We start from the raw sequence: 21,149 nt of genomic DNA on the forward strand, positions 1-21,149 counted from the left end.
CTCAGAATGGTAACATTACTTCATTTTTGTCTCCTATTATTATGAGAACACTGCTTCTTCAGACGCATTAATTACACAAAATTCGAAGAGCAGTGATTGGAAGAGTTTTATCTCTAAGTTACGCTAGGATTTCAATCCAATTCTCTGCCCTAGTTACAGGAACTTTGAAGTCTGAAACAAATTCAGATCTCTCTTGATGGAATTAGGAGAACCCTCTGCTTCTTGATCTTATTGGAACAGAATGTGCAACAACAACTTACCAAAGCCATAATGTCTGAAATCACAAGAACAATGAGGAAAAGGCTGCAAAGAAAAAAAAAAAAAACAACAAAATCAGACCACTGACCTTTATTTATGGCCACAGATGTTAAAAAAGCTTATTAAAAGCCCCACAAAGAGACTAAAGTAAGATAGGATTTCTTGCATTTGCCTTTCAAACACTCGTGTATATTTCAAAGTATTAGAGAACAGTTAAAATACATGACTAGGACATGTGGCATTTATAATCCCAGCCTGCCTGAAAAAGGCATTTCAAATTAGCAGAGTTTCAATTTTGCAACAAAGAAGTCTAACTTGAGTAAATTTTTTTGAGAGAAGAGCATCTTACAAACAGCACCTGCCTATTCCTCATGCAGGAGCTCTGTGCTAGTTAGACGAAATATAGCTGATGTAGAAGCTTCACAATGTACCCAAGAGTGAGCAAAGCTGTTTGGCACAGGCAGACACCGAGTTGATCAGTCCCACCCTGACAACCACCCTGCTGGGAAAGAGGCTGCTAAAGGAGGAGCTTTGCGCCCTTCCAGATCTCTGGGTGCCCATAAGCTGCTCTGGGAACACCCAGCATTTTGGTGGCATGCTCCCAATCCCGTGGGCCTCTCTGTCAGATGGCAGGTTACTCCCAGGAAGTAGGCTGTGGTCAGTAAAACAAACCAGAAGGGAGGACGCAGAGCTAGTTTTTCCCCCCCATTAACCTAATCTTCTTTTCATTAAACTATGTAAATCGTAAATTACGTGAAAGCAATTGCTGTAACTGGTTAAAACTGGTTTCTAAGTTAATGACATTGAAACAATGTTGCAAACAGCTGACCCATTAACAAAAAAACCCTTTAAATAGAATACAGATAATTTATCAGTACTACTCTCATAAAACCACAAAGGGTTTTTTTGGGAAAATGTCCTGCTGCAGCATTGCATGAGCACGTACTGGGGGGACACCCATACCAATGCCTCCAGATGAGGAAGTTTCTGATACTGCCTTTGTCAGTTGTGCTTCATTAGTAAATCAGGATGCAACAAACCAGCTGCATTCTCGGACACATAGAGAGGCTTCTCTTCCAGTACCTATGGCTCAGATATGATGTTGCAATCTTACAGCGCCTAGGAGGCACTCAGCTAGAGGGCTATTTTCACAGGTAAGCTCCAAGAACATATTGGGACAGAACATTCCCCAAAGAAAGGAAATTAATCTGTAAACAGGGAGTTCAGGAGCAATTTGTCCAAATCATAAAAATCTACTTTTTGCCTTTCTGAACTGCAGGAAGCCTTTCACAACAGAAGGACAATGCTAATTTCAGGGCATGTTTATACACTGCAAAGACAAGATTGTTCCCTGTGATGGCTTAATTTATCTAGCAGGGACAGCAAGAGCAATAAAGAGTGCAGCACAGACTTCAGGATGTACTGACAATCAGAGCACAACTCCTCCAGGGATCCTGGGCATGTCTTGCGGTTTCTGCTTGTTCCCAGGCTGGTGCTGTGGCAGTATCACTGCTATTGTTACCTGAGCGCAGCTAAATGAAGCTGGCACAAACACCAGACAGAGTAACAACCACAGCCTCATAAAGCAGCACAGACATACTCATGTCCTCTGGTTTATGAAGCTGGTACTATTTCCCCTCTCACACACTCAGATTAACATTCCATAAAAGTTTGCAATATCACCAGCGCTGCCAAGGCAAGCATTCACAAGTTAGGAAATGCTGACCTTTATGCTGCTCAAGCCCTAGAAATGGAAATCACTAGCTGGTTGTCTGAGCAACCCCAGTCCCTTTTGTATAAGCGTTAGTGATGAGGATGAATACCCTTCCTTGGGGGTCCAAGGATAGCCCAAGTACAGTGCACACACAGAGCAGGTAAAAGTGATGGTGAGCCTCGTGCTGCCAGTCCCACAGGAAGTCAGATTTCAGACTACCCTGTCTCTCATTAGTACAGAGTGGTGTTGTATAAAGGAGACAACAGACAAGGTACAGGCAGGATGAAAACAAACAGAAAGGCAGAGAGCATCACAGTAAGTGAGAGCAGCTTTCTCCTGCTTAGCTGAGCAGTATGAAGGAGAAAGTCCCTGTGGTCCTTCTGCCACTGACAGCAGGACTTTTAGTCAGTCCCACACAACATCACGTGGTGACAAGCTGAAAATCACATGGCTGACAGAGACCTCCTCCACCTCAGCACCATCCATAATATCACATGATGAACAGAGGATTCAGTCATGTGCACTGGGTCCACTGAAAGGGGTAAGGACGGCTAACACAGAAAATAAAAATCTAGATAGTGAAAAGCATGACGATATTTCAAGTCTGGATACAGCCCTCTGTGAGGCTGGGCACCCATCTCACATGGCTTCTGCAAAGTCTTTAGAGATGAGGAAAAGACTGGCAGCCATCTGGTCCTACTGCAAAAAATATGTAATACTGAACACATCTGGGAAGCACTGAAGTGCAATGAAAGGACATCCAGCCTTTTTTTTTGCTTTTTCTTAAATGCTATTTGTGGTGAGGTCAGTGCTACAAATCTATAAAGTGGTTACATTATAAATGGGCTATTTAAAAAATATTATACTATAGGCAGAGATGCAATATAAAATAAAAATTAGACTTTAAATTCTTCTCATTTTTTTACATTATGGAGGAAAAAGTGCTCTTTCTGTGTATTGTCAACAAAGAATATTAAATATCTGATTGTTTCAGACAGGGCGAACACTTCCATTTATACTCATTTATTACTAAGAAAACAACTCCTGAGCTTGCAAAAATCACTAAACAAAACCCCAAGCCATAATAACAAATAAAAGTAATAATGTGATCTAATAGTTTTTGGGGTTTTTAAATTCAGATTGAGATTTGACAGTCCTGAATTCTTATAAAATAGATTTGAAACACTTACTAATGCAGAAATATAGCACTTACTGTACCTCTTAGAAGACAGCTGTGTTGTGACTTGAACAGCTTCGAAAGCACATGATACCAGAACAAAAGGAATTACAACCTGTTTAAAACACAAGCAACATGTTGGCTTATAGTAATATTTACAAATAACCTGGGCAGGTTGTGGAAATATTTTCCTGCTTTTCAAATTATCACAGAATGTCTATGTTATGAAAATAAAATATAGGCTAGACAGGGTAGAAAATAATTTTGCAGGAAACACTTCCATTAAATGAAAAACTATAATTAAAACACATTAATGATCCTCACTTCATTTATCCATTTTAGCACTAGTGATAAATATTGCAACAAGACTAGAAGTCACAACTATTTAGATTCAGTATCTCATGTGACAGGCTGCAGAGCTCCAAGTGTAATAGGACAATCTCATCTCAAACACAAAAAAGTCTAAATATAGAATGCATTCAGGAAGACAAGGATCACACTGCCCCTCCAAAGCCAAGTCAAACAAATGTAAATGGTTCAGTAAATTAAGAAAAAAATAAACAAGTTAGAAACATGAACAGTGTCTTTTGCTCTTTACAAAGCTGACTTGCAATCCTTAAGTTACTAATGTCAACACATTGTTAAAACCTTATTTCTTGCATCTAGAAAGTTTGCATTATTGGTGTCCTGCCATATAACATGCAGTATACCTGTAATTTAAGTCTGCTTTCTCCGGGACAGAAGCAGCAGAAAGGCAGAGGCAGGAAATACTGCTTATTTTAGCAATAACCCAAAAAGTCAGTGTTTCCCTTCACCCCTCTGGCAGACTCTTTACTCAAATGCTAGCAAAGAACTCCCACACCTTGCCTGCAAACAAGAAGTGCATGCAATCCAATCGTTGACAGACTATTTAAAAATATAAAAAACAATATCCATTGTAAAATAACAACCTAATCAGTAGAACATTCAAAGCCTGTACTTAATGTAATATATTTAAAGCTAATAATACTTTTATAATCTCAACATTTCTGTAGATATTATGCTAAAGGAAAATATTATAATTTAAAAAATGAATTAAGTCTTTTCAACATTTGAGATTTCCATTTTGATACAATATATTGACCTAATGCTGTTAAAATATACATCCACACACTTTAGCTTCTCTCTTTTGGGAAATAGAATGATCTATTTTTAGAAACATTACAAAGGCTGAAAGCTTTACACATCGATGAAGCTCAAATACACATATGTGTTTTTGTGAATTGCAAAGTAACAACCATGTACATTATACATTATTTATTCAACAGTTCTTTAAGATAATTTCACTAAGGTAAGATTACTAACCTTCAGTACAAGCAAGCCTCCCATCATGAAGGGACTGAACACAGTCAAGAAACAATAGACAGAAGCAGGATCAAAACTAAAGAAACATGAAAAAGACATTACATATCTTTGAAGTGGCATTTTCCATTAAAAATAGAGCATTTAGTTACCCTGTAACACACTGAGTGTATATACATTTGTCTTAAACAAGGTTTCCAACTTTCTCTTCTCTTGCTGAAACATTAAATTAGCAGGGATTGCCAGCCTCACTTTTCTTTCTCTACAATTTTTCTCTACTTGTGTTTTTTGAGGTGCCATGCTGTTCGTGAGCAAGCAAGCTCTCTCTGTTCATGCTGTCAGTAACTTCTAACGGAATCGAGACAATCTCATAACCAAAAAGCTCAAGCTCTTCAGGAACATGTCACAGAGAGCAGAAGCAAAATAATCACCATTCCACTGACTATTGCTTTAACTCTGCTGCCCTGATTTTGCTACCTAAATTTATATTTAGTACGTCAACTGCAGAAGAATTTTTTGTATCCTGCGTCTCAAATCAATGAATAAAATTTACCTGTTAATAGAAGCTATGTTTCCAGTGCCAAAAAAGGCTGTCACTATGAAGAAAACCTAAACGTATTTAAGGACAATACACCACAGAAATGGCTACAATAAAATAAAACCATCATTCCCCCTCCTTCATTCCAATTTACTTTCAAAATCTATCATGGCATTACAAGAAGCTGACCCACTATGACAACTTTACACTGCATTAAGAAATCCCAAGTATTGTCTAGCTCTATCCTAGATTTCACAAATGACTATGTCAATTTTAAAAGACAGGGACTGCCTGGGTAAGGGTTTAGAGCCTGTCTTGTGGCCTCTGTAAGAAAGCTGCAGCTGGCTTTTTGGGCCCCTACCTGGCAAGTAGGAAATATCTGGACGACAAACCCAACTGTGCATTCAAACACACGTGCTTTTCCGGAAAGTAATGCCATATGCATGTGTTCTGCACACCCAAAGAGATGGCTTTATTGAGGAACTGACCGTGGAAGAGGTAGTTGGCTCTTAAACAAGACTAAAGGTCCCTATGCTATCCTTCCCATAGATTTGTTGTCCAAAGGTTATGCTGAGTCTACCCGTTGCAACATAGGATGCCCATTTCTTTCCTTACTTGAGGGAGGGAGGACAAATCCGGCAATATCTGTATAGCTGGAAGTTTTTTGATAAACCCTATCCTTTTCATCTAGATGCAACACTTACTGCTATATGAGCCCATGAAAGACATTTTTCTACCTCCTGAGCTCATTGGAGCCCATTATAGCTCACGCAGCTTCAGCTGAAAGATAGTTTTTAACTGCTTTTTTGCATAAGGCAGAGGGTTAGTCAGTGAGGATGGCTGCTGCTGCCAGGGCTCCCTCTGGTCCTTTCGTTCCTGTTATAGCTCCTGCACTGGATCATTTAAGTCTCTCCATAAACAATTTGCTACCAACTGTTCAGTAGAATTGTTGGGATTCCTCATGCCATATTTTGGAAGGATTAGGTCAGCATAGCTGAAGAAATTATGCTTCCCAAGAGTATCACATAACTTCAAGTTTAGTAACACAGCAGTCTAACAGAATAGTACAGTTCTGTCAGCTAAGATTTATAAGGACAACGGGTCTGCAACAAAACAAACAAAAAAATACCAGTGGCACATAGGTCTAATCAAAATGCTAAGCATGAGCAATCTGAATCTTCTTCCCTAAGACCAGGCTATACATTCTCTCAGCAAATGCTATTGGGCCCTATATAGGAACCTTGAGGTCATCCTAAGACACACAGTTCTCAGGGTCACAGTTGCAGTATGACTGCTCTAGCAGAAAAGGTTTCTCCTCTAATACCTCTATTTCTGAACATTAAACAGCACTTAAATTAAAAAAGCCAGGACATCTTTTGAGCAGGAGTGCATCATATCTGGTCTCTGCAAAGGAGATCTGCACATTGTTTATCTTTTCAGGAGCTGAACAAAATACATTCAAGTGTTTTAAATTAAAGCAGTGCTCACTGGTGGGGCAGTGTGAGGAGCAGAAAAGGCCTTGACTCTGTGTAAGCACTGTACTATCAACAGTGTTCTCTGCACAAATCCAAAACATAGCCTCACACTAGCTATTATGAAGAAAATCAACTTTATCTCAGCCAAAACCAGCACAACTACATTCAAGTGTTAAAGTAGTACTATCCTGGACCTTTAAAAAATACAATTGGATTGCTTGATTTTTGTTTTGGCTAATTTTTAACATGTGACAGACAGCAATAGCTTTACTAGAAGTAAATTTACTGCAAGATGTCTCTGCTTTTTTCAGGTAAACTCTAAAGCAAAGACAAATATCCAACACCTAGCAAACTGTTTTGCTTTCTTTCTTAGCACTAAACTGCCTTCTTAAAGTGGTTTCTGTTATATTTCCTCTGCTGCAGGTTCCCAGTGTTCAACAGCATAGTTCAAAGTCAAACAGTGTGGACTCTGCATCTGTGATACACTCTCTCAGATTTGGTTATTTGACAAACTGTAAGGTCTGTTTTGCAAGAACCACTATTGAAACAACCCCCTCCGCAACTACAATAATCCACCTGTATTAGAAACCCCTATGTTCTAGACTGGCTCAGTTTCTCTCCTATTTGTCCACTGATAATACTCGCTGCCAAATAGCTCTCACTTAAGTGCAGTCCCATGACGAAAGAGAAAAATTACAATGCTATCAAGTCTGTACAGTATTAAAAAAATATCAGCTGCAGTTTCAGCTACAGCAATGCAAACTATGTTAGTGAATGAACAGCTCTTCCCTCCTAAGCCCATACCACCTCTAACAGCAGAAACCACTTGCAATATAAATAATTCTAGGCCAGACTTTGTGAATGTGTTTTACTAAGAGCCTGCAGGAACTTTCTTTCTTGTCTCATCTGCTTGGCCATGGCCCATGCCTGCTTCCTAACATTTGCTTCCTAACACACTGCCATACTCTAAAAATGAGAATAACTTTAATATCACCTTTTTCAACTGATTTGTGAAGGTGAATGAGTTCCCTCCAGCCAAAATGTAATAAAACAAAAGCAAACTGAAAACAGAATTCCTTAGAAGAAAGTTTACCTCAGGTGTAATGGTTATAAGTGGGCAAGGAACCAGATTCTAAAACAGTGCATTTTTAACTACTTCATGAGAAAGAATAATGTACAAGATCATTGCCTTTTGAGCAACATGAGTCAAATCATCTTTACCAGCTTCTGTTTCCAATGACTACCGGGCTACAGATTTTGATTACAGGTCTTTTTGAAACAAACCCATCTTTTCCTTAGAAAGCAGCCAGCAAAAGGATACAAAGAAGAAGGACCTTCGGACATCATCTAGGTGGAGCTCTCGAAATTGAGTTATATCTACGGCATAGGCGAAGTCGAAAACAGCAAGCTGGAAAGAGAGCAGAAGAAATAAATACTGAATATCAACTAATGGACTTTGATAGAGCCACCATATTTTTACTGAAATGAATGAGAAAGAAACCTACTTCCCTATCATCTGTTATTAGAGTATTATAATGAGGACTGAAAACCTTTCCCATATTTTCATTATACTTTAATGAATCTGCCAGAAAGACTGTACAAGTGAGATGATCAAATGAACAGTGGAGCTTCTGCTGTTATCTACACTAAAAATGAACTTCTATGCCTTAGACTTATCATCATAAATATTCCTCCTACACACACACACTTCCACTGCTCACATGAGCATGTAGATAAAGACCTACAGAAATAAAAGACTGCAATTATCCTCATTTGACTTCTTTTGTGAATGAAAATACTAAAATATTCTCCATCTTCTCTACTCAGTTCTCAGCACAATATCATTTGACCTCAAGAGAAGTTATCTTCCTGGAATTTAAGAGGTCAGTGAACTGCTTTTCACTAGGAAAAGAAAAAATTCAAGTAATAGGCATTCAACACTGACAACGTTTCAATTAAAAATAATCTCACATCATCAGAGAACTGAGCCAGATTCTCTAATACAAGATTTACTTTGCAGCATATATTAACAGGCTGATGACTTTTTCTAATCTAAAACATGAAGCACGGGCAAGCATTTTTGTTCCTTTCATTTGAAACCAAAAGTTTTAAGTGAATGTTGACATACAGGAAGTGATAACATAAAAATTACAGCATACTTATGTTCTTCTCATTTACATTTGATTAATAAAGCTTTCATCACTGTTTAATACTGTTTTAATAGAATTTTATTTTACAACAAAGAGAACACCAGACCAACATCACAGATGCCTTTTTACAAGATGCAAAATATAGAGTGGGTTCTAGAATGGAAGAGAAAGTACATCCCACAGATGCCAGACACCTTTAGTTGCAATCATGGCATCATGCTAAATGTACATTTTTACATTCAGATTCCATCTCTATCACTTAAGATGCCACAAAACATGCTCACACTCATCATCCTAGCTAAACGTAGCATAAATAAAAAGTGATTCCTTTTATTTTTGATATTCAACCTTGATTTGGTAAAACCCGCTCTCTCTCAAGTTTCAAAACTGTCTTCCCTGCAAGAGCACTACAAAAACACAGTATGTGTCAGGTTCACTCTGATGACTGCCTTGGCTCAGATTTCAATCGCAAAACAATCTTCTAATCTCCCTAATTATCATGAGCTGCAAAAGGAAGGAAAGATGTGTAACAACACTTCTCTTCAAGTGACTCTGGCCACTCCCATGCATCTGTAACCAGATTGTTTGTGACCTGCACCAAGGAGGGCTCCTTTGGGAGGAGTGGGAGAGAGCTCTGCTGCACACCTATCTGGCTCCAAGGACCCAAACAACTGCAACAAGCACATGAATCTAACCAAAACAATGGCATAGCCACAGTTCGTTAAACCCTTGACCTAACCTAAGAGCTAAGTTGCAGCGTGAGCAGCACGGGCTTTGCAAACAGTTGACAATATACTAAGTTTTAAGGTGAAAGAAGTCGTGTTGATTACAAACTCCCTCTCCAAGCAAATCTGAGAAGGTGCTAGTTCCAGGCTAGTCTCCAGTTCCTTGTTTGTCTAAACAGAGAAAAATCTCCGTCCCTGAACAAAGAGTAGGACAAAGTCAAATGAAAATTTCTAATATTTCTTATGTGTCTTTTCAGAAATCAAATTATTTCTTTTCAGCTTCTCACTTGTGACTCTGTAACCAGAATAAAAAAAGGACAGTCACATTGTACTTACTCTAAACAGTTACTGTACCTTATGCGGAATTAGCACTATAGTTGATGAACAGAGCTTTGTAGCCTACAAAACATACCACTATGTCTTACTAAGTCAAATTGTCTTCCTGCATTCCTAGAAATGGCTCTGATGTGCAATATTTTCAATAACATAAATTACAAATCTTTCTTACAAGGTCACATTCCTAGTCCATGAAACAGCTGATAAGGGCTTCCCAAACTTAAAGAAATGCAAAGTGTTGCTGTCTGAAAACCACTCAGAATATTTATTTCATTCTCAAAAGAAAAAAAAAAAAGATAAAGCTGTTACTTAACCTGATATATCTATCAAGAGCTCTTACCTTTGGTTTGAGTGAAAGACCATAGCGCTGCAGTGCTTCTTGCTCCATATTTATCCACACAAACATCAAACCAAATAGCACCAGTGGAAAAAGAGCTTCATATCTGAAGAGTAATGTAATAATCATAGTAAATGCAGTCACTAACAACTAAACATCAAATGCTGACGTTTCTTTTCTTTTTTCTTCACACAAAGAATATACCAAGACCTAGTGGTACTCTCTCCCTTCTCTCCCCATTTCTGAGTACCCACAGTTGGTTGGTCAAATTTTAAGGCCATACAGTAATTAAACATAAAAGTATGAGAAACAGAGGTTGCTTCAGCTTTGTTGTCTTTTGCACCCATTTTCTTATTTGATGGCTGCCACAACGTTGTATGAGCACCTTTTTTAATTCTAACAAAACTGGAATAAAGTTAAAAAGAAGCAGGAGAAAAAGAATTACATTTGACATTCATTTTCTGCAAAATGGAAAATTTTGTAACAAGAGCTACTTGGAACTGAGGGGTTACAGTCCAACTTCGACAGCAACTCTAGATTGTCTCTCTTTAGGACCTAATCACACAAACTCATTCTGGTGATCTCAGTTTAGTTCTGAGAGAGGAGAGAGGCATCTGTATACTAAAAGATAGTACTCTGTTGAGGAGAGAGGTTCCAAGGAGAGAGGCATCTGTATACTAAAAAGAGCATTACATTTCACTGAACTGAAATATACCACTATAGCACTATATACCAATCCTTCACAATAGCAGCCCCAAGTCACACTATAACCATGGCCACTAAGTTGTTCTAGCTACATTCTCAGTCTCAGAGGAGTACTTCTGGCTCCTACAGCACTCAAATAGCAAAGTATGAATGCACTTACGTGAGAGATTAAAACCCACAGATAACATAGTGGTGTATATTGTAATTGGATAATATTTAGTTTCTCCTTGCCCTCCACATCTCTGTTGAACTTCATCTTACATCTCAATTTTTTTCTTTAAGGATAAAATTGTAATACTAACACTGACTATGATAATAATACTGATAGGATTGTAAATGTTTTCCTTTTTATTTTTTTCCTCCTTAGACACACACTTGTTTGTCTGAAAATAAGAAAATCATTGCAGTTAATCTTAGTATTGTTCCTGTTGGGCTCCCCACTACTGCAGCTACAAAGCAGTTTCAAGCTGGAACAAAAAATTTTGAATAGATATTTCTGTATAAATTACCAGAATGACAAGATGTTAAACATGAAGACAACAACAGCTGGGTTGTCAGTAAACAGAAGTACCTACAATCCTCATAATGCCTACAAATTAAATGCCTTCAACTGAGTCAGTGACAGCTGGTTGTATGTAACCATGCTCTTCAGCTGGCTTCAATACTTCCATTAACTGCACCTAGAGAGGTGCTGTAATTACGTGGACAACGTTCTGGGTTATCAGTACACGGTATAAGAGCACCCTGAGGAGAGAAACACTGGATACTTTTGGCACCAAGTACTTTGGCTTTTGTTTTCTTTCTTAAGACTTATTCCAAAATTTTTTGGTCTATTTGGACATTGTAGGAAGACAGCAGAGAACTGTCAGAACTGTCAATGTTTACATGGTCTGGTGCAGGGCTAAAATACAAAGAGGGTGATTGTCAGCTTCAGAGAGAACAACATTCATGCTTTATCCAGTAACCAGCATAGGCTAAGAAGTTGAGTGTAAGAACGTGTGTGCAGTCAGGAGTAACATTAGGATCAAAATCTTAATGGGGAAGTGGGAGGAAGGGGAGGCAGAAGATAAAAGAAAAAAAGAGATGCTTCAACCAAAATGAGAGTATCCACAGGAGGCAGCTATTGCAAAATGTCTGCTGCAAGATATTTAATTCCACTTAATTTTCTAGTGTAATTAAATCCAGAGGATAAGTGGGAGGGGAAGCGGAAAGAATGGTTCCTATACTCCCCATTAATTATGCTCTTAAGAGCTACCAAGTCTGAAAGAAAAGAAAGGGTGGGCTGACATAGTGTTTTCTTCATTTAAAACATCAGAGAAGTTGACTTTTATCCAAAAAGAAGCAAGAACTAGTCTTTATGGGAACAAGCATCCCTTTGAAAAAAATTATTTCCACAAAAATCTCTCAGAATAAAATTTTCCCTCATTTTGGGACTACCTGTTTCCTGTCCCACATCATTTAAGCCATAACTAGACACCAGTGCTGAGCAGCTGTTTGTGAGCAGAAAAGCACATGTTAAAACAACAAAGGACATAAACTAAACCAGACTTTCTTATTTTACTGCAAGATGGATTGAATACATACCCTTCTAGCCATTGTTTCGTCTAGTTGAAAGGAATGTCAACAAACTAGTGTTTATAATACAAGCAGGAATAGGGAAGTTTCCCTGAAATTTTATTCAGTAAACTAAACAAGGAGATAAATGGTGAGACTACAGTGGGAAGCAAACATTACACCTCTAGCAGAACTGTGCATGAGATGAAGCAGCTTCACATACAGCCCTGGATTTTATATGTAAAACCAATCCAAACAGAGTAAGAATGAAGTACCCTGTGCTGAGGAGCAGGTAGCTGGACATCAGGGAGAGCAATATGCTGAACAGTCGCTGAAAGAGAAACGTGGGGCTCAGTAACAGCAACACTGGGGAAGAAACTGCAACAATAAGAAGAGATCTGTCAGTCACAACATGCAAAACATTTCATCCTTGGTAGCAAGGTAATGTTCTTCAAATCTTGACATTTCATGTACAGAAATTCAATACAGGTCATATATGATCCTCTATTTTCAGAAGTTACTTTAGCTAAAGAAAAACCAATGTTTGGAAAGCTTCACATTTATCAAAAGTAATTTTAGTTCTCTATAATTTTAATTCCCTGTCTTTCTACCTTACAGCCTTTATAATTCTCATGAACTGATATTAATAGGTCCATAAGAAAATGCAGAAGTACTACCCTAAAAACCAGTCAAACTTGACTGTTTAATAACTCCTCTGAGAGCCCCTTACCATGGCCCTGAGGACTTCTGGCAGCTTGAAAACTGCAGTGACAGAGCCACTGATCCATTGGATTAGAGTCATAGAATGGCTTGGGTTGTAAAGGACCTTAAAAATCATCTAGTTCCAACCCCCCATGGGCAGGGACACCTTCCACTGGACCAGGTTGCTCAGAGCCCCATCCAATATGGCCTTCTATTCTTTGTAATAAGATTAGGAAACCTGCCACATTCTGAGATGCAACTGAAAATACTGGTAATAAAGATACAGAAACCATCAACTTATTAGCTTCTCTACCTGAAAGTTTTAAAACAGGAGTATTTAAAGACCTACAAGGGACATATCTGTCATGATTCACACCTCTTGCCTTCAACTTATAATGCATTTCTCTAATGCAGATGTGAGGTCTTAAGAGTAGCATGTCACTCCTTAGTGCAGCCCATGGTTCAGCTGCCCAGTCAACCCTTGTTAGCAGAGTTTATGCTGCCCCTAAAGAGACTCCTCTAGCTGGGAAACCTCTGCAGGTCAGGACAGGAGCCAACAGTTTGCAGGAGGGGAGGACAATTGGGAAGAGAGGAAATGGGATACTGCAACAGCAAGTAAAGAGGAAGAAAAACAGAGGAAAAGTGGCCAGTGCTTTAAGGAAAGGGAGAAGGAAAAGCATTGCTGTGATTTAATCTTTAAACATGATCTTTTTTTATATGAAAATTGTATGTTTATAAAGAAGTACGCTGACAAATAACATTCATGTGATTCTTCATTGTAGTACAGTACCCTCACATTATTGAATCATTCAAAGACTGCATCAACAGTAAGTCATAATTAATAATCACTCTAAGGAACAGAATAAAACTATAATACATGGAAAGTGCTCCCTTACTATTATAATCATAGTATACATTAGTATTTACAGTACACATATCAATGAAAGAGAAATGAGGTGGTTTCTAAATCCTGTGGGTCAGTATGCTTTATTTCCCGGCTTTCAGCCTTGGCCACTGCTACAATTACAGAATAAGTGACTTCAAGGATGCTCCAGAAGGCCTGACTCAAGGAGGAACTCCAGGGACCTCACTGCGAGTCAGAACAGCTGGAAGTAAATTCAGCATGGCAACTGGCCTCTGTGAATGACACTCAGCATATCAGATGTGCAACACTCTCTGAGTGCAATCATAGATAAGAACAGATGAGTGGCTTGTAGGTGATAATTAGCCCTTCCCTTCCATCTCTGATGTGACACATCAGATATTAACCAGAAAAAGACATACAGGTTTTTCCACTGATAGAAATTTTAAGATATAATATAAATTTAGAAATATTGCTAATACAAAGATGGTTCTGAAGAACATGGGTAGCAGTTGGATTAACTTCATACCTTACCGTTTTACCTCTATGTTAGTGGTTAACATACACTACATGAATCATATGGTGTAACAGCTAAAGCCAGTTGGACACAGATCTGCAGGAACCTACCCAACATGAATCATTTGCCTGATTCTCCAAATACCACTCTTTCTTAAAAAAAATTAATTTTAGATTTAAGTTAAAATTTAAACAAAATAGGCTTCATATTAATCAGAACGAATAGCTGGGAAGGGGACAAAAAGTCTTATCATCATACTGACATGATAATAATATCAGTATTATTATGAGTAAATACTGATAACTGTGTTTCTTGTTCTATAAATACACAGAGAGTTGCAAAATCAGAGTTCAGTAAGTAACAGTGCTATTCTTCCACAAGTAAGCAAAAAGATGAAGAGGAGTTTGACCACCTGTAATACTATCAACCTTGGAACAGATACAGTTGACTTTGGTACCTTAATTCTTGGTACCTTAATTTGTGGTACACACTCGGAACAAGGCAGGTGCTAGTTGTGGTTATGGCAATGTCAAGGCACTTCAAGAGGAGTATTGAGGACATGTTGGATGGCTTAGTGTTTTACCTGCTTACTTCTGTGTTTAATTATGGAAAGCAATTTAAGCAAGTACACAAAGCTCCTACTTTGTATATCATATTCAGTTAGAAAGATTACTTCCAGTATGAAAGACTTTGCTAAAATATTCAATACTGCTGTGGCAGCAAGTAGACTGTTTGGTACCTACAGTTTACTTACTGTTAAGTTTTATTTTTATCATCACCCACAGCAAAGAGAATTTCTAATATACTTTTTTCATAACTCCAAACCTCTCTGACTGAATCATCTCTTAGATGAAAAATGTTTCTCTTTCATCCTTACACAGGAGAGAAATATAACCTTTACGCTCAGTTCCTGCTCCAGTAAGCCAAGCAGGACTTCATTGATTTCATTGACTTTACAACTGCAAGAAATTCATCCACATAGAGATCCCCACTTAGCTTAGCAGGCTACAAAGGGTTAGGAAAGCATGATGGAAAGGAAAATGCTCCAAAGAAAACCATGCTACTAAGGAAGCATTGCCTATACACACACTGATCACAATTACTAGAATTAATCTTGAATCCGTTTGCTCAAACAGAAGCAGGATTGCTAAAACTGACAAGATCTGCTTAAAACAATGTCACCAGTACAGGAACATACAAGACATCCAGCAACTAGACAACGTGGGTCATAATTCTTTAATTAAGTCATGTTTAAATTCCTGATCTTGACTTCTAGCAAAGAGCTGCTATCAAACTGTGCATGGGATACGTTTAGCTCTAAAACAAATCCCATATTTCAGATCACTCAGGGATAAACTATGCTAAGCATTTTCTACTGGAGCCCTACAGAAATTATTTTATAGCTGAAATATGAAAGGTATTGCTTTACTGTATTCCACAATCCCAGTGACAATTACATTTGCTCTGTTTAATCATAGTAAGATTTTCATTGGAGAGGTGAAAAATCCATGGACTTCTGAGTTGCTTTTTTTCTTTAATAACGAGGCTCTAACAGATATCAGTCATACACTTGCATCATTATTTCACAGGTATTTTTGAAGGCAGCTCTCAAAACCACTTCCACACTTCAAGGGTCTCTCCCATCAGCTGCAACTTCAAGTTTGCCTTGAAATACAGCAACAATCTTTCCTCATTTCCCTATGCTTAACTGGATTGCTTGTAGAACATCCCAGATCACCCTTATCTCCAAATGAAAATATGCTTATGCTCCAAGTGAAACAAAAAGGGAATTTATACCATTGCATCCCTAAAAGGGGTCTTCAAGATATTCTGTATACTCAAAAGATAAAGGTACTTGTAAATCAAAGGTATTTGCATTTTATCACAAACACACAAAGGAGTAATATTTTAGAAGACTAACACATTCCTCAAAAAAACTCACTTAGGAAAGCAAACACACAGAGGAACTACTGGGAATCAAATAAAGGAAAGTAAAACGGTAGTGAAAAAGCAACATCATCCCCCATCCAACCCCAGACTCTGCAAACTGTCAGATAGAAGTTTGAGAGGGAAGATTTTCTTACCTAGAGTCATCCAGCTAATAATTTGATTCAATACAGGCAATCCCAGTTTGTTCTTGAGACTGTCATGGGTACTGCTCACAACATATGTTGAAAGAGCAATACTCAACATCTAGAAAGAAGAAATGAAACACAAAATTAATGTATGGATCTCTTCCATCCCATACTAAATACGTAAATATGCTTTAGAGTTGCATAAACACCTCTTCTGAATCACCTTAAGAACAGGAAGTCTGACATGTAGTGTTAAGAATTTCTAACTCTTTATAATTTACAATTACGAGCTTTTTAAAACTTCCTTCCAGTTTATTTTTTATTAGTATGCTTATTATTATTTATTTGTGCTACTTTAAAATAGCATACACAAGGACCCTGGATCACTGATCTGATATGACATGCTCTTTGTCAAGAGTAACTACTTAAACACTCATGCAAACCACAGAAAACATATGCCTCCAGCTTTTAAAGGTGCAGTTGTCCTCAAACAATTACCACCAAGAATAAGCAGAACCTCCAGCTCTGCTGCAGTATCAGGTACAGGGCAAAGGGGAAGGGTAGTTAAGGTAAGAGCTTAGCATGGGCAAAACTGCTCCGGTAAGAAGAGAAGCAGCAGCAGAAGAGATTGGAGGTGGCTTTTAAGGGATGGAAAGAAGTTTTTTTTCCCCCCTTCAATTAAATTGTTTGAGCCAAGCAGAGCCCTGTGCCTTGGAGAAGCAGGGAAGCTGAAGAGGGTTTTTTCCTTGACTAATTCAAGAGACACCATTCAGTCACCAAGTACATGCAAAAAACCTTAGGAAAATTACCTCATGAGTCAGTTACTTTTGAAAGGTGACAATTATGCAAGAAAATGCTTGAGCCAAGTTTTCAATTACTGCTATTTATTCACAACTCTACAGTTCCACTAAAAGGCAAATCAAGCATGCACAGTACTTCACAAACATGTGCTTTAAAACTGCATTACAAGATGTAATTGCTGTTGTGGCTTTTTTAGTGTGCAGCAACTACCCAGTGTTCACATCCATCTCTTTTTGCCATATGAATAGTTGCTATTTTCCTGCTAGACGAAGTGATACCTAGGTATCAGCCCAGAGGATACACTTAGCAGTCAGCATTCATTTTTGGCCAGTCTCACAGGTGCTCAATATCTGCTGCTTCTATTTAATTTGAGGCCACAAGAACACGTACCTTGTATTTCTCTGTGACATCAATAACCAAGGTCAGAACAGTGGCATCCAAAAGCACAGGGAATTGGACTCTTTAGACCTCTGATGTTAATCTTGGATACTTTTGCTGTATTCAGGCCTTTGATACATCTTTTCAAGTTCTTTTAGTGTCACGAGCTCTGGTAATCCCTTTGCTATCCCCCAGACACTGGTGCAGTCATTTTGCACTCACTTTGTGTCATGTCCCATAACATATCTTGTGCCTTGGAAGACTTATGATGACCTGGGCACATTAGTAAACACAACGTACTGCTGCAAGATCTATACCAGTGTCCACGGAAGGGCTCTGCATCTGCTTTTAAGAATCCTGTGTTTGCAGTTTAAATAATGTTCAAACTGCTCTTGGCTTTTACCAACATCTCTGTTGAACAGAGTAGAAGCAACATGGAGACGGAAACAGCTAAGAAACAGCTAAGAAACTGTCTTCTTTCATCCTTCACAACCTTCTCTGAATCTCAGAGATTATTTTTGAACAGCTTAAGAGCAGGTCTCTGAGACACACTCATCCGTAGGTCACAGCTAGAATGGGGAAACCAAGGATGACACCTGCAGTCCTGATACCGCCAGCACCTCTGTCTGGGAGTTTTCCTAAGCATATATCATGGAAACAACCCACAGGCATAATGGTAGAAGAACTAGCATCATTGGCTGGGTACAAGGTTGGTTGAAAACACCCTTCCTTCCCCTGGTTCCAACAATATGACATGGATTCCTTCTGTTTACTTCTCCTCCTATTCAAAAGATGTGTATATGTTGTACTTAGGGACATGGTTTAGTGGTGATCTTGGCAGCATTAGGTTAATGGTTGGACTCGATCTTATAGGTTTTTTCCAACCAAAATGATTCTATAATTCTAATTTAGAGGAGAAAACTAATAAACTGATCACCTTGGACATGCACAAAGTTCAAGCCTCCTAGGAATAATAACTTGGCCCAACATTATCAAGCAATGGAAACAGCAGTGTTTTCAGCAGTGCAGCAAAAACTGGACATCACCTATGAAACTGCTGGCAGAGAGAAACTGGTGCTCTCTCCAACACAAAAACTAAGTTGTACAGTAGCACTGCAGCAGTCTACTGATGGATTATGAATGACTCCTGTTTTCATCATTCCTGAAGCCTTAGTGACCTCTCAGAGATCATAGAATCAAAGAATTGTTTACGTTTGCTTAGGTTTAAATCAGTGAGCCCAGCTAACAGCATTGCCAACTCCACCACTAAACTATGTCTCTAAGTGCCACATTTACACGTCTTTTGAATACCTTCAGGGATGGAGACTCCTCCACTTCCCCAGGCAGCCTGTTCCAATGCCTGACAACCCTTTCTGTGAACAATTTTTTCCTAATATTCAATCTAAATCTCCCATGGTGTGACTTGAGGCCGTTTCCTCTTCTCCTATCACTTGTTACTTGGGAGAAGAGACTGACACCCAGAAGACAGAAAGATAATTAACCAAAAGGCAATTCCTTGCCAGAGCAAACAAAATTCAGTAAAAAAATGTTATTCCCTCTTTAATGATCTCAAAAGAAAAGCTGACTAACTCCTGTCAGTTTTCAAAAACGGTGAGGGTGTAACTAGTACCTTCTACCTCAAGCAGTGACATGTATCAAAACTTCAAAATTAGGTCTAAACATAACTGAAGTTTTTGTAACAGAAATGTAAATGTAATCTTATGAAGTTACTCAAGCTTGCATTTTTACTTTAAAAATGTCTTTATTTACACATTTAGCCAGTTTTAATGAAAAATCTTTTTGATCATGCTGTTTTGTTGTCTGACTTTTTTGTTACTTTAAGGCTAATATCCATGTTGAAAATCTACAGTGTGTATGCACAAAAAACAGTGAATAAATGAGCAGCTTGTAAGTGGCCTCTTAGATTTATACAGGTGTTTGTTAAGGTGTACACACTGTCCCATCCATGGAAACCAACACAAAAATAACACAGTTCAGGACCACATCAGAGGGAATTATCTTTTCTGTGAAGGACTACCTGCAAACTGGCAGGTTTTTTACCTACTCTGATGGTATCTGCCAGCTCAGGTTTCTTTTTGACCAAAAGCAGAGCAATTACTGTAATGGAACAAGCTTTGTTCCTTACAAGGCATGATATTTTCACTACAGGCTAATTTCCAGATGAAAAAGGAAGCTCACTTGGACAAAAAGGAACAAAGTTTTCTTCAGAAGAGAAAAAGCTCACCATAAGCATGACAAAAAGCCTAGGCTATGCTGAATCCCTTTCTTTCTGTGATTGAAATAGGAAGAGAACTGAAAAGGGAAGAGTCTTTATTCAAATGTAATTCCAAAATAATTTGTGAAGAACAACTCAGGCAAATAAGAACTACTTGAGCCTTTAGGAAATATAATCTTATTTCTTGTAAGAAAATGCATCTCAACCCAAATCAGCAGATGCAAAAAATTGAGGTGAGGTAAAATGAAAGATTTAAAAGAAGGTTCTTGCACACAGACACCACCAAAACAAAGAGAAAAATTATTAAAAAAAACCAAACAACAAAACAAAGACAAAGCCAAAGAGAAGTCATGGGATCCTGATAAAAGTAGCAAAAAAATTTGGCCAGATCAATAGAACTTCCATTTTGCTAAATGGAAAAAAACCCACGAAACCAGCTAGACTCTCCACCTATTCCTTTTCCACTGTGTAATTCAAAGGCTTTTAGTCAGAGTTGAACCTATAGAAGGTGTTAGCAGAGCAGTTAAAGAAATCCCCAAGAAAAACCATAGGAGTAAGGGACACCACTTACTTCAGTCAATACTTGGAAAAAAGTGGAACACAGAGAAGAAAGACCTACAGTGAATTCATCTATCTTCTCATTCCCCAAAATGAAGAAACATCAAAGAAACAATCTTAGTTTCCTCTCTAGGAAGGAACAATACTATGAGAGGAAAGCATAACCTTCAATGACTGCCTCCAAACACCACCTGTGGGGGAGCTGCAAAACCTACTTTTACAAAATCCCTTGACAGATGCAAAGTAGGAACCTGATTGAGTGTACTTATGGATATGCATGTCAGTGCCCTGATCACTGTCTGTCACTGCAAAATAGGTATGTTTCCTTTGACTAGGAGACTCATCTCACTCTTAAAACTGTCTGGGAGTTGTAAATCAAAACTCGGGATTTCCAAATGCTCTAAACAAGTATTTTGAAAATTACCCCTTCCTGTTCCCACCCAGAAGTCCAACTCAAATGAAAACATACAAGGAGAATGAAGGAATTCTGTTGCCCAGAAATACTTAAATTCCGACAAGCATTTTCCTTTCAAAGGAACTAAATGCACGTTTCAAAGCAACTAAATGCAACCTAACCTCAAAACAAGGTATTTATTTAGAAACATGTATAATGCCTCTGTAATGTCCTTTTCCCCCTCTACGTCTGAATAATCTCTCCTCTCAATCATTTCCTTACCCAAAGTGTGAATGGTGGATCCCATGTTTTCCAT

At 38.3% G+C, this 21,149-nt stretch overlaps 1 protein-coding gene across 5 annotated transcripts in view; it reads right to left on the bottom strand.

Annotated features, from left to right (window-relative positions):
• PIGN (phosphatidylinositol glycan anchor biosynthesis class N) overlaps positions 1 to 21,149 on the bottom strand; it is a 107,970-nt gene that overhangs the window by 10,390 nt on the left and 76,431 nt on the right. For 2 of the 5 annotated variants that reach the window (XM_027682271.1, XM_027682265.1), the window contains exons 20-27: positions 16,476 to 16,584; positions 12,586 to 12,688; positions 10,055 to 10,157; positions 7,825 to 7,911; positions 5,044 to 5,099; positions 4,494 to 4,569; positions 3,191 to 3,264; positions 261 to 303 (exon numbers count right to left, since the gene is read on the bottom strand). In XM_027682271.1, the coding sequence (XP_027538072.1) occupies positions 261 to 303; positions 3,191 to 3,264; positions 4,494 to 4,569; positions 5,044 to 5,099; positions 7,825 to 7,911; positions 10,055 to 10,157; positions 12,586 to 12,688; positions 16,476 to 16,584 (651 nt within the window). Of the gene's footprint in view, positions 1 to 260; positions 304 to 3,185; positions 3,265 to 4,493; positions 4,570 to 5,043; positions 5,100 to 7,824; positions 7,912 to 10,054; positions 10,158 to 12,585; positions 12,689 to 16,475; positions 16,585 to 21,149 lie in introns of all 5 variants that reach the window. The other 3 variants (XR_003534064.1, XR_003534065.1, XR_003534066.1) reach the window with 3 other exon arrangements.

The sequence above is a fragment of the Neopelma chrysocephalum genome, unplaced genomic scaffold (genome assembly GCF_003984885.1).
Source record: "Neopelma chrysocephalum unplaced genomic scaffold, ASM398488v2 Primary Assembly neopelma1_22b, whole genome shotgun sequence".
NCBI lineage: Eukaryota > Metazoa > Chordata > Aves > Passeriformes > Pipridae > Neopelma > Neopelma chrysocephalum.